At 49.3% G+C, this 15,026-nt stretch overlaps 1 protein-coding gene across 1 annotated transcript; it reads right to left on the bottom strand.

Moving 5' to 3' along the window:
* Positions 1 to 335: 335 nt before the first annotated feature.
* On the bottom strand, positions 336 to 14,719 carry LOC140390142 (uncharacterized). The gene is made up of 2 exons (XM_072475074.1): positions 14,518 to 14,719; positions 336 to 4,936 (listed from the first exon to the last, which is right to left on the bottom strand). The coding sequence occupies exon 2, from the start codon at positions 4,479 to 4,481 to the stop codon at positions 3,216 to 3,218; it is 1,266 nt and encodes a 421-aa protein (XP_072331175.1). The 5' UTR covers positions 4,482 to 4,936; positions 14,518 to 14,719; the 3' UTR covers positions 336 to 3,215.
* Between the last annotated feature and the right edge of the window lie 307 nt (positions 14,720 to 15,026).

The raw sequence follows: 15,026 nt of genomic DNA, 5'->3' as shown, positions 1-15,026 counted from the left end.
TAACTGTAATACATCTGCCGCGTGGGACACACATTTCACTCTATGCAGGCGAACTCCGGCTTCCTCGAAACGTTAGAGAACCTTGGCCAGGTCCTGCAAATGTTCCTGCTTAGAGGACCCCGGAGTTAGCATGTCGTCCAGGTAGACATATACACGTGGCAACCTGTGTAGGATATTCTCCAATACCCATGGAAAGATTGCACAAGCTGAGGTGTCCCAGAAAGGCAGAAGGGCGTATTCGTCCACACCCGGAACGTATTTACCGTAACAAATTTCCGGGACCCCAGGTCTAAAGCCAGCTGGAGGTACACGTGTTCTAAATTCAGCTTCGTAAATATTCTCCTCCCCCCCCCCCCCGCCGCTGAGCTTCACGTATAGGTCCTCTGTGCGAGGGACAAGCAAAGATACTCTGTCCACTGTCATCTTATGTTCCCAACAAAGACAAACAGAGCCATCAGACTTCATCACGGGCATGCTGCTGCCTCATGGCGCTGAGAACGCGGGTTCGATTCTAGCCCCAGGTCACTGTCCGTGTGGAGTTCGCACATTTTCCCCGTGTCTGCATGGGTCTCACAACTACAACTCAATGATGCGCAGGGTAGGTGGATTGGCCACAATAAATTGCCCCTTAATTGGAAAAAAAAGAAATATTTACTCGAAATTTGTTTTTAGAAATCAGGGACACGATTGGGGTCACCCAGTCAGAGAACTGCATGGGACGGTTTATGTCCAAGCACTCCAATCAGTCCAGTTCTGTGTCTCCTTTTGGTCTTAAAAGCATATAGGGTTGGCCGGGCATGAAAATAGCATGATTGTGCCGACGGGTCAACATTATTCTTGGTCGCTGCCCCTTTGATGGTGCCCAGGCCCTTCTGGAACACTTCTGTAAATTTTGCCAAGATGCCTTCTGATCCATGTAGTCCTTCTGGTCCAATGCAGCAGACCCACTGCCAGTAAAGGTGGAGGTGTTGCAGCCAAAGGTAGACTGGCCGATTGCTGCCAGTATGTGACCGGGACCACTGAGGTACCTGCGATGGCCAATGGCTTCCCCGTATATGTTGCTAGCCGTGTCCCGTAGAACCAAAACTTGGATGCCTGATCGGATCTGGTCAAATGTTCCGTGGCTGACCACGGAGACTGCTGCCCAGGTATCCAACTCCATCCATATGGGGTGCCCGTTCACGAGGAGCGTGAGATGGATTGGCACCACGAAACAGTGCAACTGCAGGAATGGGTCGTCCTCCTCATACACATAATATGCCCCACGGTCCGGGTCTTCTCGGTTGCCAAAGACTGTTCGAAGGCTCTCTGGGTTCCTATGGTGTTGGTCTGCCTCCCTGCGGTAGGCACCCCAAGGTCAGGGGTCCATCTCTTCGGGCCTCAGAAAGACTGTATGGCGATCGCCTGGCCAACCTAAGTTCAGGACCGCCATCCCTTGGAGCTCCTGGACATCCTGCTCTGAACTTTCACGAGAGATAGCAATCTCAACCGCTCTCTGCAAATCCAATGGGTTTCTGCCTGGAGCTTCCGTTGGGTCACTGCGTTGCAGATCCCACAAACCATCATTGTCAGGAATTCGGATATCATGCCCAAATTTGGGGAAGGTGAGTGACTTGATGATCAGCTGATTAGGGACAAAGTCAATCCCTTCCTTCCGTGGCTGATGTCAGCATTTCATGTACCACACACTGAAGTGGAGGTGTTGTTTATTGAATATAATTTACAATTTCTTATTCACTTTGATGAAGCAATTGGATTGTGCAAACTATCAGGATTCATTGAATGCTTTTAAACTAATTTCGTTCCAACTCCTGAAACAAAACAATTTCTCTGGATTGTCATTACTGCAAGGAGTGCAGACATCTTGTCTCCATTCTCCAGCTAAGTATCTGCTGTTTTATAGCTCTTTCGGCAGGAGCAGAGAATCCCATCGCCAGCGAACAGTACGCCTCCTCCCGCCACCAGGAAACACACTGTTAGGAGACCGGAGAATCCTGCCCCATGCCTCCAGCTAAGTTAGCCCACCGGCTGTTTTATCGCTCTCTCCAATCTGACCATTCTGATTTTTTTTTTTTAATTTAGAGTACCCAACTCTTTTGTTTTCCAATTAAGGGGCAATTTAGCATGGCCAATTCACCTATCCTGCACATCTTTTTGGGTTGTGGGGGTGAGACCCTTGCAGACATGGGGAGAATGTACAAACTCCACACGTACAGTGGCCCAGGGCTGGGATCGAACCCGGGTCCTCGGCGCCGTGTGGCAGCAGTGCTAACCACTGTGCAACCGTGCCGCCCCTTTGATCTTTAATGTAAAAGTTATATGCCTAAAACTAAAAATCATATTCCCAAAACTAAAAATAACATTCCAAAACACAAAAACCATAAACTAATATTCACAAGATTTCCCACCAGAAGAAAATGAAAATGTGTTACAAGTGTCGAGTTTCCATTTATACCATGTAGAATATTACAACTTACAATATTTTATAAATCTTCACAATGATCTTGCCACATGCAATACAAACCATTATCACCCGCCCATTATTCAATCAATTCATAAAATAGAATCATAGAAGCTCTACAATGCAGAAGGAGGCTATTCAGCCCTTTGGGATTGCACCAACCCTCTGAAAGGGAACCCTACCTCGGCCCAATCCCCCACCCCGTATCCCAAACCAAGGCAATTTAGCATGGCCAATCCACCTAACCTGCACACCTTAGGACTATGGGAGGAAACCGGAGCAACCGGAGGAAATCCACGCAGACACGGGAAGAAGGTGCAAACGCCACACAGATAGTCACCCGTGATCGGCATTGAACCTGGGTCCCTGGTGCTGTAAGGCAGCAGTGCTAATCACGGTGCCACCCCTTGTTCACAACTTCACAAGTTCATCAGCAGTCTGCTGAATTCCATGTCCAGCTTAAATGTAAAATATTGCTTCTTGTGATGTTTTCTGAGTTTTCTTCTGACACCATTTGTACAGCAAAGTTCCATCTACAAAAGATTATTCTTCATTCTTATTCACAGGTGAATTTTGAAGTTTACTCTTTAAAACAATCGGTGTTGATTTCAGCCTTTGAACCTCATTGGTTTCCATGCCTGTATCTTTAAACTATAAAGAATTTCTCAGTTAAATCCAGAGTTAAGTTGTCTTCTGGTTCAGTTTCTTGCAGTTAGAGCGTTGCTTTCTCCACACTAAGCTCACAGTTGAAGACTCACTCCCCTGCGTGGACCCTCTGATGGAACACGAGGTCCGAGGAGCTTGATTTGTCACACACCTCGTCTGGGAAAGGATTCAGCCCTGTGTGAATGTGTTGATGTGCACGGAGGGACAATGAGTCTGAGAATGATTTGGCACACACCTCACATTTGAATGGCATTTCGTCAGTGTGAATTCGCTGATGTTTCAGCAGATCCCAGGATTCTGCAAAGCTCTTGTCGCACATCTCACACTTGAATGGTTTCTCTCCTGTGTGAATGTGTTGATGGGTGCGGAGATTTGATGAACGTGAGAATGATTTGTCACAAACCTTGCATATAAATGGTTTCTCCCCAGTGTGAATGTGTTGGTGTCTGCGGAGATGCGATGATTCTGAGAATGATTTCTCACACACGTCACACCTGAATGGCTTCTCCCCAGTATGAATACGTCGGTGTTTTACCAGCGTTGATGACTGTGAGAACGTTCGATCACACACCTCACACTTGAAGGGTTTCTCCCCTGTGTGAATCCTTTGGTGTCTCAGGAGATCAGAAGTTTGCGAGAAAGCCATCTCACAAAATTCACACTTGAAGGGTTTCTCCCCTGTATGAATCCTCTGGTGTATCAGGAGGGTTGATGATGTTGCAAAAGCTTTATTGCAAATCTCACAACTGAATTGTTTCTCTCCTGTGTGGATTGTCTGATGTAGCTGGAGACTCCTTAAGTTTGTGAAGACTTTGCCACAATCCTCACACTTGACAACTTCCTCCCCTGTGTGAATGAGCTGATGGGCATGGAGGTTCCTTAAGATCGAGAATGATTTGTTGCACACTTCACATGTGAAAGGTTTCTCGCCTGTATGAATGCGTTTGTGTTCGCGGAGATGTGATGATTGCCTGAATGATTTGTTGCATACCTCACATCTGAATGGCTTTTCTCCTGTGTGAATGCGTTGGTGTTCACGGAGGGAGGATGGCTGTGAGAATGATTTGTCGCACACTTCACAAATGAATGGTTTCTCCCCTGTGTGAATGCGCAGATGTACACGGAGGGTCCAGGACTGTGTGAATGATTTTCCGCACACTTTGCATGTGAATAGATTCTCACCTTTCTGAATACATTTGTGCACACGGAGGTTTGATGACTGTGAGAATGATTTGTCGCACACCTCGCATGTGAATGGTTTCTCTCCTGTGTGAATGCGTCGATGTTGCACGAGCCTCGATAACTTTGGAAAGGCCCGGTCGCACATCTCACACTGGAATGGTTTCTCTTCCATGAAGTGGCCGTTGTATAACAAGTGGTACAACAGAGCCACCTTGTGTGTCAGGAGACCATGTGAGCCTGTATCTCCTGCCTCTCACTTGTCAAAATGAGTCAGTGGTTCATGAGGCTCGATGAATGACTGAAGCTCTCACCACACTTGGAGCCCACTCACACTTGTTCCCAGCCTCACCCTGACCAATCACCCACAGCAGAACCTTCGGAAAGGTTGGTTCTCATGGAAGGTTCCACACCACTGACCAGTTTCAGATCTGATGATATGTCAAAACGTCCCTGACCCGACCGATTTCCAGATGATGGTTTTACTGCCCAACCTTCTCTGTATTGAGCAATGCTGTGAAGGGACTCGATGTCTTCCCACAGTTGTGCAGTTGTTCCTTGGTGATGGTCAGGGACTATCTGCGGTGTCTACCCTCTCTGTATTCTCTGGTGTAGTACGGTGTAATCCTTCTGTAAAACAGGAAAAGGAAACATGATTTCCTCCAACTCTCTCTCCTCCAGTGCTGATAGGGGTGACTCCTCAGTTAGAGACTGTTCCACAGTGAGTGTCAGTCTGCTATTCCCCTGTGTGGGGATCAGATACAAGTTCTTTCTTTTTCCTCACTTGACTGTCACACACCCTCTGTTTCCAACAGGTACACTGAATAGTGACCAGGTGCAGACAACGTGGCTACTTTCTTTCCTCCACCCAGATCCCATCTTCCCAGGCACCGTGAGGGCAATGGAAAAGACAGTCAGGCGGAGTGTAAAACGGGTTATCAATTCTGTATGAGTTCATCAATTCTGAGAGTCTATGTACCTTTCACATGTTACTTTACTTACTTTATTTTTATGTGTTTACTTCAAAAACACACAGGACTGGAAGTGCTGGAAGCTGAGAAAAATATTTCTTCAGTGTAGCTGATTAAAGGGTTCTGGATTATCCTGAAATTTGATACACTGCACTCACTCAGACTGCACATCCCAAATTCAGCTCTCAGACACAGCACTGGGCTAAACTATCAAATCCAAGACCAGGCTTTTGGGAAAGGCCGAGGCCTTCAGGCAAAATCTTTTTTTTTTTTTAAATATATTTATTAAAGTTTTTTGACACAATTTTTCTCCCTTACAAACAATAACCCTCGTAACAAAGAAAAACGAGAAATCGCGCAGAGCAAGGTATATACATGGCAAAATTATATATTTACACAGCTTTGTACACTGGCCCTCACCCGTACGTGCCAGTTTCCCCAACCCTTCATGTTATCTCTTGCTCATCCACCCTCCCTGACCCATACACCCGAGATCACCCTATCTTGAACTTCTTGTGCCGGGAGCAACGGGAATTCCCTCACCTGTCGCCTCACAAAAGCCCTCACCTGCATATATCTAAAGGCATTTCCCGGGGGTAACTCGAACTTCTCCTCCAGTGCCCCTAGGCTCGCAAACGTCCCGTCGATGAACAGGTCCCCCATTCTTCCAATCCCCGCCCGATGCCAGCTCTGGAATCCCCCGTCCACCTTCCCCGGGACAAACCGGTGGTTACCTCTGATTGGGGACCACACTGATGCTCCCATTGCACCCCGGTGCCGTCTCTACTGGCCCCAGATCCTTAGCGTTGCCGCCACCACCGGACTCGTGGTTTACTTTGTCGGCGAGAGTGGCAGCGGTGCCGTCACCAACGCCCCCAGGCTCGTTCCTTTACAGAACGCCATCTCCATCCTCTTCCATGCCGCCCTCTCTCCCTCCATAACCCACTTGCGGATCATCCCCGCATTTGCTGCCCAGTAGTAGCTCCCCAGGTTTGGCAGCGCCAATCCTCCTCGGTCCCTACTGCGTTCCAGGAACCCTCTCCTTACTCTCGGGGTCTTATTCGCCCACACAAACCCCATAATACTCCTGCCTACTCTCTTAAAAAAGGCCTTAGTGATCACGATGGGAAGGCACTGAAACACAAACAGAAACCTCGGAAGGACCACCATTTTGACCGACTGCACTCTACCCGCCAGCGAGAGCGGTAACATGTCCCATCTTTTGAAATCCTCCTCCATTTGCTCCACCAACCTCGTCAGATTCAGTTTATGTAGGGTCCCCCAACTCCTGGCTATCTGGATCCCCAGATACCCTCCCCTCCGCCCTCCTCAGCGGTAGGTCCCCTATCCCTCTTTCTTGGTCCCCCGCCTGTAATACAAAGAGCTCACTCTTCCCTACATTGAGCTTATAGCCCGAAAACTCCCCAAACTCCCTTAGAGTCTGCATGACCTCCACCATCCCCTCCATTGGATCCGCCACGTACAGCAACAGGTCATCCGCATATAGCGACACCCAATGCTCTTCTCCCCCTCGGACCACCCCCCTCCGTTTATTAGACTCCCTCAATGACATGGCCAATGGTTCGATCGCCAATGCGAACAACAGGGGGGACAGGGGACAGTCGAAAGTACTCCGACCTCCGCCAGTTCGTCACTACACTCGCCATCGGGGCTCTGTAAAGGAGCTTAACCCAATTGATAAACCCTACCCCGAACCCAAACCTACGCAGCACCTCCCAGAGGTACTCCCACTCTACTCGGTCAAAGGCCTTCTCCGCGTCCATAGCTGTCACTATCTCCGCCTCTCCCTCCTCCGATGGCATCATTATCACGTTTAAGAGCCGCCGCACATTGGTGTTTAGTTGCCTGTCCTTTACAAATCCCGTCTGGTCCTCGTGGATTACCCCCGGGACACAGTCCTCGATCCTCGTGGCCAGCACTTTTGCCAGCAACTTTGCATCCACATTGAGGAGCGAGATCGGCCTGTATGATCCACATTGCAGTGGGTCCTTGTCCCGCTTTAGGATCAAATAAATTGATGCTTCTGACACTGTCGGGGGCAGGGTCCCCTCCTCTCTTGCCTCATTAAAGGTCCTCACCAGTAGCGGGGCCAACAGGTCTGCGTACTTCCTGTAGAACTCCACCGGGAATCCGTCCGGTCCCAGGGCCTTCCCCGCCTGCATGCCCCCAAATCCTTGCTCAGCTCCTCCAACCCAATTGGTGCCCCCAAACCAGCCACCTCTTGCTCCTCCACCCTCAGGAATCTCAGCTGATCTAGGAATCGTCTCATCCCCTCTTTCCCCGCTGGGGGCTGGGATCTGTACAGCTCTTCATAAAATGCCTTGAATACCTCGTTTATTTTCGTCGCACTCCGAACCGTGGCTCCCCTTCCATCTTTGACTCCCCCTATTTCCCTCGCTGCCATCCTCTTACGGAGTTGGTGTGCCAACATCCGACTAGCCTTTTCCCCATACTCGTAGGTCGCCCCCTGCGCTTTCCTCCACTGTGCCTCCGCCTTCCCCGTGGTCAACAGGTCAAACTCCGTCTGGAGCCGTCGTCTTTCCCCAAGTAATCTTTCCTCCGGGGCCTCTGCGTATCTCCTGTCCACTCTCAAAATCTCCCCCACTAACCTCTCCCTTTCCATACCCTCTGTCTTCTCCCTATGAGCCCTAATGGAAATTAGCTCTCCCCTGATCACCGCCTTCAACGCCTCCCATACCACCCCCACTCGCACTTCCCCGTTGTCGTTGGCCTCCAAGTACCTTTCGATACACCCCCTCACCTTCCCACACACCACCTCGTCCGCCAGCAGTCCCACATCTAGCCGCCACAACGGGCGTTGGTCCCTCTCCTCTCCCAGCTCCAGTTCCACCCAGTGCGGGGCATGGTCCGAAACGGCTATAGCCGAATACTCCATCCCCTCCACCCTCGGGATGAGCGCCCTACCCAGAACAATTAAATCTATCCGGGAGTAGGCTTTGTGTACATGGGAGAAGAAAGAAAATTCCCTGGCCTGCGGCCTTGCAAACCGCCATGGGTCCACTCCCCCCATCTGATCCATAAACCCCCTAAGTACCTTGGCCGCCGCCGGCCTCTTTCCAGTCCTTGATTTGGAGCGGTCCAGTGCTGGATCCAACACTGTATTGAAGTCCCCTCCCATTATCAGGCCTCCTATCTCCAGGTCCGGAATGCGCCCCAACATGTGCTTCATGAATCCTGCATCATCCCAGTTCGGGGCGTATACGTTTACCAACGCCACCCACGTCCCTTGCAGCCTACCGCTCACCATTACATATCGCCCTCCATTGTCCGCTACAATAGTCATGGCCTCAAATGACACCCGCTTTCCCACCAATATTGCCACCCCTCTATTCTTCGCGTCCAGTCCCGAGTGGAATACCTGTCCTACCCATCCCTTTCTTAGCCTGACCTGGTCCGCCACCTTCAGGTGTGTCTCTTGGAACATGGCCACGTCCGCCTTCAGTCCCTTTAAGTGCGCGAACACTCGAGCCCTCTTCACCGGCCCATTCAGGCCCCTCACATTCCAGGTTATCAGCCAGATTGGAGGGGCTCTCACCCCCCCATGCCCCGCTGACTAGCCATCTCCTTTTCTGGGCCAGTCCCGTGTCCACGCCTCCCTCACCCTCCAGTCCCCCAGAGGGGGGACCCCCGTCCCGACCACCTCTTCTGTGTCCCATTCCCTTTCAGCCAGTGCAGCCGCAACCCTTTTTTCCCCCCCTACCCCCCTCCCCTCCCCCCCGCTAGACCCCTGTCTAGCTTTTTTGCTCCCCCCATGTCACTCCCGTAAGTCAGCTGACGCCTGCTGACCCCGACTTCCCCCGCCGTCCCATTGACCTCCCCGCGTGGGAGTCTCCCAATCCATATGCATTCCTTCGTTCCCCTTCCCGCCTTTCCAAAGCCCGCTCCGCCCCCCTCTGGCGCAGCTCCTGTCGCGGCCTTGTCTCTCTCCCCCAGCCCATGTAACATTTCCTGCGCGTGATTGACCCCCTATATACAACAACCATCACACATCAAACCCCAAAACATCCCCCCCACCCTCACAAACCCTCAGTTAGAGTCCAACTTTTCGGCTTGTACAAAGGTCCACGCCTCTTCAGACGTTTCGAAGTAATAGTGTTGGCCCTTGTATGTGACCCACAGTCGCGCTGGCTGCAGCATTCCGAATTTCACTTCTTTCCGGTACAACGCTGCTTTGGCCCGGTTGAAACCCGCTCTCCGCTTTGCAACCTCCGTGCTCCAGTCCGGGTATATTCGGATCTCTGCATTGTCCCACTTACTGCTCCGCTCCTTCTTGGCCCATCTCAGGACCCACTCTCTGTCCGTGAACCGGTGGAACCTCACCACCATCGCCCTTGGGGCTTCTTCGCCAGCACCCAATGTGCCCCGTCCAACTCCAGCGGCCTCGAAGGGGCCTACGTGCCCATCATCGCCTCGAGCATCATGCTCGCGTATGCCCCGGCATCAGCCCCCTCCACTCCCTCAGGGAGACCCAGGATTCGCAGATTCTTTCTCCTCGACCTGTTCTCCAGGTCTTCGAGTCTTCCCGCCCACCTCTTGTGTAGCGCCACGTTCTGCTCCACTCTCACCGCCAGGCCCACGAGCTCGTCCTCGTTCTGACTGACTCTTTTCTGTACCTCCTGGATCTTAGCTTCGTGGGCCTTCTGGGTGATCCCGAGTCCTTCAATTGCCGAAAGCATAGGCGCCAACATCTCCTTGTGCATCTCCTCGCGCTGCTCCTCGAAGCAGCGCTTGATGAACTCCTGCAGCTCCCCGTTGTCCCTGGCCGCCGCCATTTTGTTTTCTTCCCCTCGCTTCTCCCGTTGCTCCAGTGCCGCTCCTTTGGCCGTTACAGTTCTGGTCCGTTTCATAGAAGTTGGAGGGGGACTTTTCTCTTCCCTTCCCCACGGGCTGCGTCAAATTTTTTTTTTTTAAAGTTCCGTTGGGGCTCCTCTAACGAGCCCGAAAGTCCATGGTAGCGGGAGCTGCCGAATCGTGCAGCTTAGCTCCGCATAGCCGCAACCGGAAGTCGAGAGGGAATCCTTTTGACAGTGTTCGCTTCACCAGTCTGCCCCAAAAAGTCTATGGAAACTCCTGAAAAAGTCTGGGAATCTGTTCCAGACGGGAGCTGCCGAATGCGCGACCTACTCGTCCATGGCCGCCACCGGAAGCCTCGTCCCTGCTTCTTCAATGGCCTTGGTAGATCTTTTTGCAGTTGTTCCCTCTGCTGCTAGAATTCACCTTTGATAGAGTCAAGTCAGATTGCAGCTTTAAGCTTGCCCTTCCCCCGCCTGCATGCTGGAAGAGGCCTCTGTCTATCCTGTTGCAGCTAAATCTTTTACTGTTTCTGCCAGGTCTGGTAGCCAAAAAACATACCATTCCTGGGGGACACTTGTCAGGGGAATGCTGCAGTCTTCCCACACCGGGAAATGTCAAACAAATGCCGTGGGGGCCCTGTAAAAGAGCCCAAAAGTCCATTCCAAGCGGGAGCTACCGAATATGCGACCTAGCTCTACATAGCCGCACCCGGATGTCCTCAGGCAAAATCTTTAAAGACATTAAAAACCATTTCAATAAATGTGTCTCAGAAATAGCAGCTCATTCGCTATAGAGATTACTGAGATAGGGATGAATGGGTGAAAAAGCAATGAGGAGAATTGTAAAACCGAGGTGAATATAAGAACTAGGAGCAAAAGTGGGAAATTCAGCTCCTCAAGCATATCCGCTATTCAGTACTATCTGATCTCATCTTGGCCTCATCGCCACCTTCTTACCCAGTCCCCAGAAGCCTCATCCTGCTAATTTAAAACCATCTATCTCCTCAAATCTGTCCAATGTTCCGGCATCCACTGCACTCTGGGGTAGAGAATTCCACAGATTCACGACCCTTTGAGTAATATAATTGCTCCTCATCCCCTTAGCCCAAAACTATGGCCTCTCATTCTAGAATGTCTAACAAGGGGAAACATACTCTCTAAGTCTAACCTTTCAATCCCCTTTTTAAAAATAGATTTAGAGTACCCAATAATTTTTTTCCAATTAAGGGGCAACTTAGCGTGGCCAATCCACCTCCCTCCACATCTTTGGGTTGTGGAGGTGAAACCCATGCAGACACGGAGAGAATGTGCAAACTCCACAAGGACAGTGATGCAGGGCCGGGATCAAACCTGGGTCCTCAGCGCCGTAGACAACAGTGCTAACCACTGCGCCACCGTATCGCCCTCCTTTTTACCATCTTATATACCTCAATTAGATCGCTCCTTCTAAACTCCAGCAAGTATAGGCCTAAACTGTTGACTTTCTTTTCATAATAAATCCTTCATCTCTGGGTTCTGTGTCCTTCCTCAAATCAGGGGACCAAAACTCTACACAATACTCCAGATGCGGTCTCACCAATGCCTTGAACAGTTGCAGCAACACTTCTCTACTTTTATATTCTATCCCTTTAGCTATAAAGGCCACAATTCAATTTGCCTTCCTTATTACCTGATGTACCTGCATACTAACTTTCTGTAATTCATGTTGGAGGACACTCAGATCCTGAACATGTTGAGGTTTCTTTCCAATTCGATAATAAGTTGCCTTTTTATTCCTCCAACCAAAATCAATAACTTCACACTTGGCCACATTAAACTTCACCTGCCAATTTTGCCCCCCCCCACCCCACCCCACACACACACACCAATTTGTAAAAAAAAAAAATCCTCATTACAACTTACTGTCCCACCCATTTTAGCGTCACCCGCAAATTTAGATATGGTATCTTCTATCCCTACACCCAAGTCATTAGTCTAGATTGTAAATAGTTGGGGCCCGAGGACTGAACACCCCACTCGTTACATCTTGCCAACCAGATTAAAAAATCATTTATCATGACTCTCTGCATTCTGTCGGTTAGCCAGTCATCTATTCAAGCTGATAAATTAATCTCAATTCCATGAAAAGGGGCTTTTCATTGCAATGTTTCTGTAAGCCCAATTGTGACAATAAAGATTATTATTAAGATTATTATGTGATCTTACCTGGTGTATTAATCTTTTGTATGATACCTTATTAATGCCTTCCGGAAGTCCACATATACTACGTCTACAGGATCCCCATTATCCACTTGGCTTGTTCCATCTTTGAAGAACTTTATCAAATTAGTCAAACACGATTTACCCTTCATAAAACCATGCTGACTCTTAAACGTTGCGTTTTGACTTTCTAAATATCCTGTTCCGACGTCCTTAATAATGGATTCAATGACAGATTTGAAATAACTGGTCAATAGTTTCCTACTTTCTGCCTTTTCCCCTGTTTGAACAGGGTTGTTACATTAGCCTTTTTCCAATCCACTGAAATCTTTCCAGAATCAGGGAATTTTTGAATATTATAACCAATGCCTCCACTATCTCGGCTGTCATTTCGTTAAGACGCTAGGATGTGGGTCATCAGGCCCTGGGTACGTGTCTGCCTTTAATCCCAATAACTTGACCAGGAGCCAATGTAGATCAATGAGCTCAGGGGTGATTGGTGATATGGGCAGCATGGTAGCACAATGGGTAGCACTGTTGCTTCACAGCTCCAGGGTCCCAGGTTTGATTCCCGACTCTGTGTGTGGAGTCTGCACGTTCTCCCCATGTCTGTGTGGGTTTCCTCCCACAAGGCCCGAAAGACGTACTGTTAGGTAATTTGGACATTCTGAAATCTCCTTCTGTGTACCCGAAAAGGCGCCGGAATGTGGTGACGAGGGGCTTTTCACAGTAACTTCATTGCAGTGTTAATTTAAGCCTACTTGTGACGATAAAGATTATTATTATAATGGGTTTTGGTGTCAGTTCAGACATAGACAGCAGAGTTTTGGGGGAGCTCAGGTTTACAGTGCATGGTGTGAGGGCAGCCAGGAGAGCAGTGGAATAGTTGAGTCTGGAGTCTACTAAGATACGGATGAGGGTTTCAGCAGCAGATGAGCTGAGGCAGTGAGTCACTGCCTGCTGTGAGTGGAGTTTGTACCTCTTCCTATGTTCAGTGTCCCTATTCCTGACTAACAGGGAAATGACCATGAGAGCCAGGGATGGTAACTGTGAAGCCATCATATAATCACACAGGATCAAAGAACAAAGAAAAATTACAGCACAGGAACAGGCCCTTCGGCCCTCCAAGCCTGCACCAATCCAGATCCTCTATCTAAAACCATCGCCTATTTTCTAAGGATATGTATCCCTCTGCTCCCTGCCCATTCATGTATCTGTCTAGATACATCTTAAATTACGCTATTGTGCCCACCTCTACCACCTCCGCCGGCAATGCGTTCCAGGTACCCACCACCCTCTGCGTAAAGAGCTTTCCACGCATATCTCCCTTAAACTTTTCCCCTCTCACCTTGAATTCGTGACCCCTAGATCATAGAATAGTGCAGTACAAAATAAGTGTGACAGTGCTGCACTGTCAGAGGAATGGATTTTCAGATAAGACTCAAACGAGGTCACTTCTGGTCTCTCTGAGATGGGTGTAAAAGATCCCAAGACACTATTTGAAGAATAACAGGGGAGTTATTCCCGGCGTCCTGACCAACATTAATCCTCCAATCAACACCACTAAAAAACAGATTATCTGATTATCACACTGCTGTTTGATCTTGCTGTGCACACATTGGCTGCCACGTTTCCTGTATCACAACAGTGCCAGCACGTCAAAAGGACTTCATTGGCTGTAAATAGCTTTGGCACATCTGGTGGTCGTGAAAGGCTCTATATAATTGTAAGTCTTCTTCTTTGAGGAGGTTACAGAATGGGGGAGGGAGATCTGCGAGAGATTTGAATGCAAAGGATTCATCCAGATCCCAACACACAGACAGAACTGACCATTCACAGTCCACAGGATAGGAACCAGCTCCCTTCACCCACCCCCAACTTAACAATAGGAAATCAGGGAGAATCCTCAGACTCTCTGCCCCTCCCAGATAATTCCACCTCACCTTCTCATATTCAGCAATGATCCATCAACAAAACTCAGTCTGTAAATCAGAAGGAAAATGCTTCCAATAAACACTCAATCCAACACACAGCCAATCAAACAGCTCAGCACAAAGCACCGAGTAAACAGGTCTCTGAGCTGGATCTTGTCACACAGCATAAGGGACATTTCCACACCTGACTGCCCACAGGATAGTCAGACTGCCTGAACATTAGTGTGGATATTGTGCAATGTAATTCTTCTAAATTCTGCTCCTTCACTCACCATCTCCTGACTTGGTTTGGAGTCCCTACAGGAAGTGAAGCAGCTGTGGTAGAGGAAGAGGAGAGAATGGGCAGAGTGGGTGGGCTCTCTGATTGACGTCTCTCACAGACAATCCAAATATTTCTGCAGGAACAGGAGTTTCCTGAAGTTTGGGAAACTGACCGGGGAAACGGAGGCGACTTTGAGCAGCAGCTCCGGTGGGGATTTAAACTTGTCATTGTCCCATCTGAATAAAACCTCACTTATTGCAGCTGCTGTCTCAGTTCCCGGGTAAATGTCTGACAGAGATTTCTAGTGTGGGAACAGCATTCTTCATCCCGGAGGCTTTCAAACTGACAACAACAGTGTGGGATGTGCATCCTCGGATGTGTTTGACAGCAGATCAGACCCACGGAACCTAAGTAGTAGTGGCTTCCACACATGTACAGAGAGGGCCACGGAAGGGAGGGGATACAGCAGGGAGAAACACAGAAAGCAAAGATGAAGAGAAACTTTGAGCGACTTTATGG

The sequence above is a fragment of the Scyliorhinus torazame genome, chromosome 14 (genome assembly GCF_047496885.1).
Source record: "Scyliorhinus torazame isolate Kashiwa2021f chromosome 14, sScyTor2.1, whole genome shotgun sequence".
Classification (NCBI taxonomy): domain Eukaryota; kingdom Metazoa; phylum Chordata; class Chondrichthyes; order Carcharhiniformes; family Scyliorhinidae; genus Scyliorhinus; species Scyliorhinus torazame.
This window is presented reverse-complemented; position numbering and strand designations above follow the sequence as displayed.

Coding starts and splice junctions, on each gene's coding strand:
- LOC140390142 (XM_072475074.1), bottom strand. CDS start 4,481: ATGGAAGAGAAACCATTCCAGTGTGAGATGTGCGACCGGGCCTTTCCA.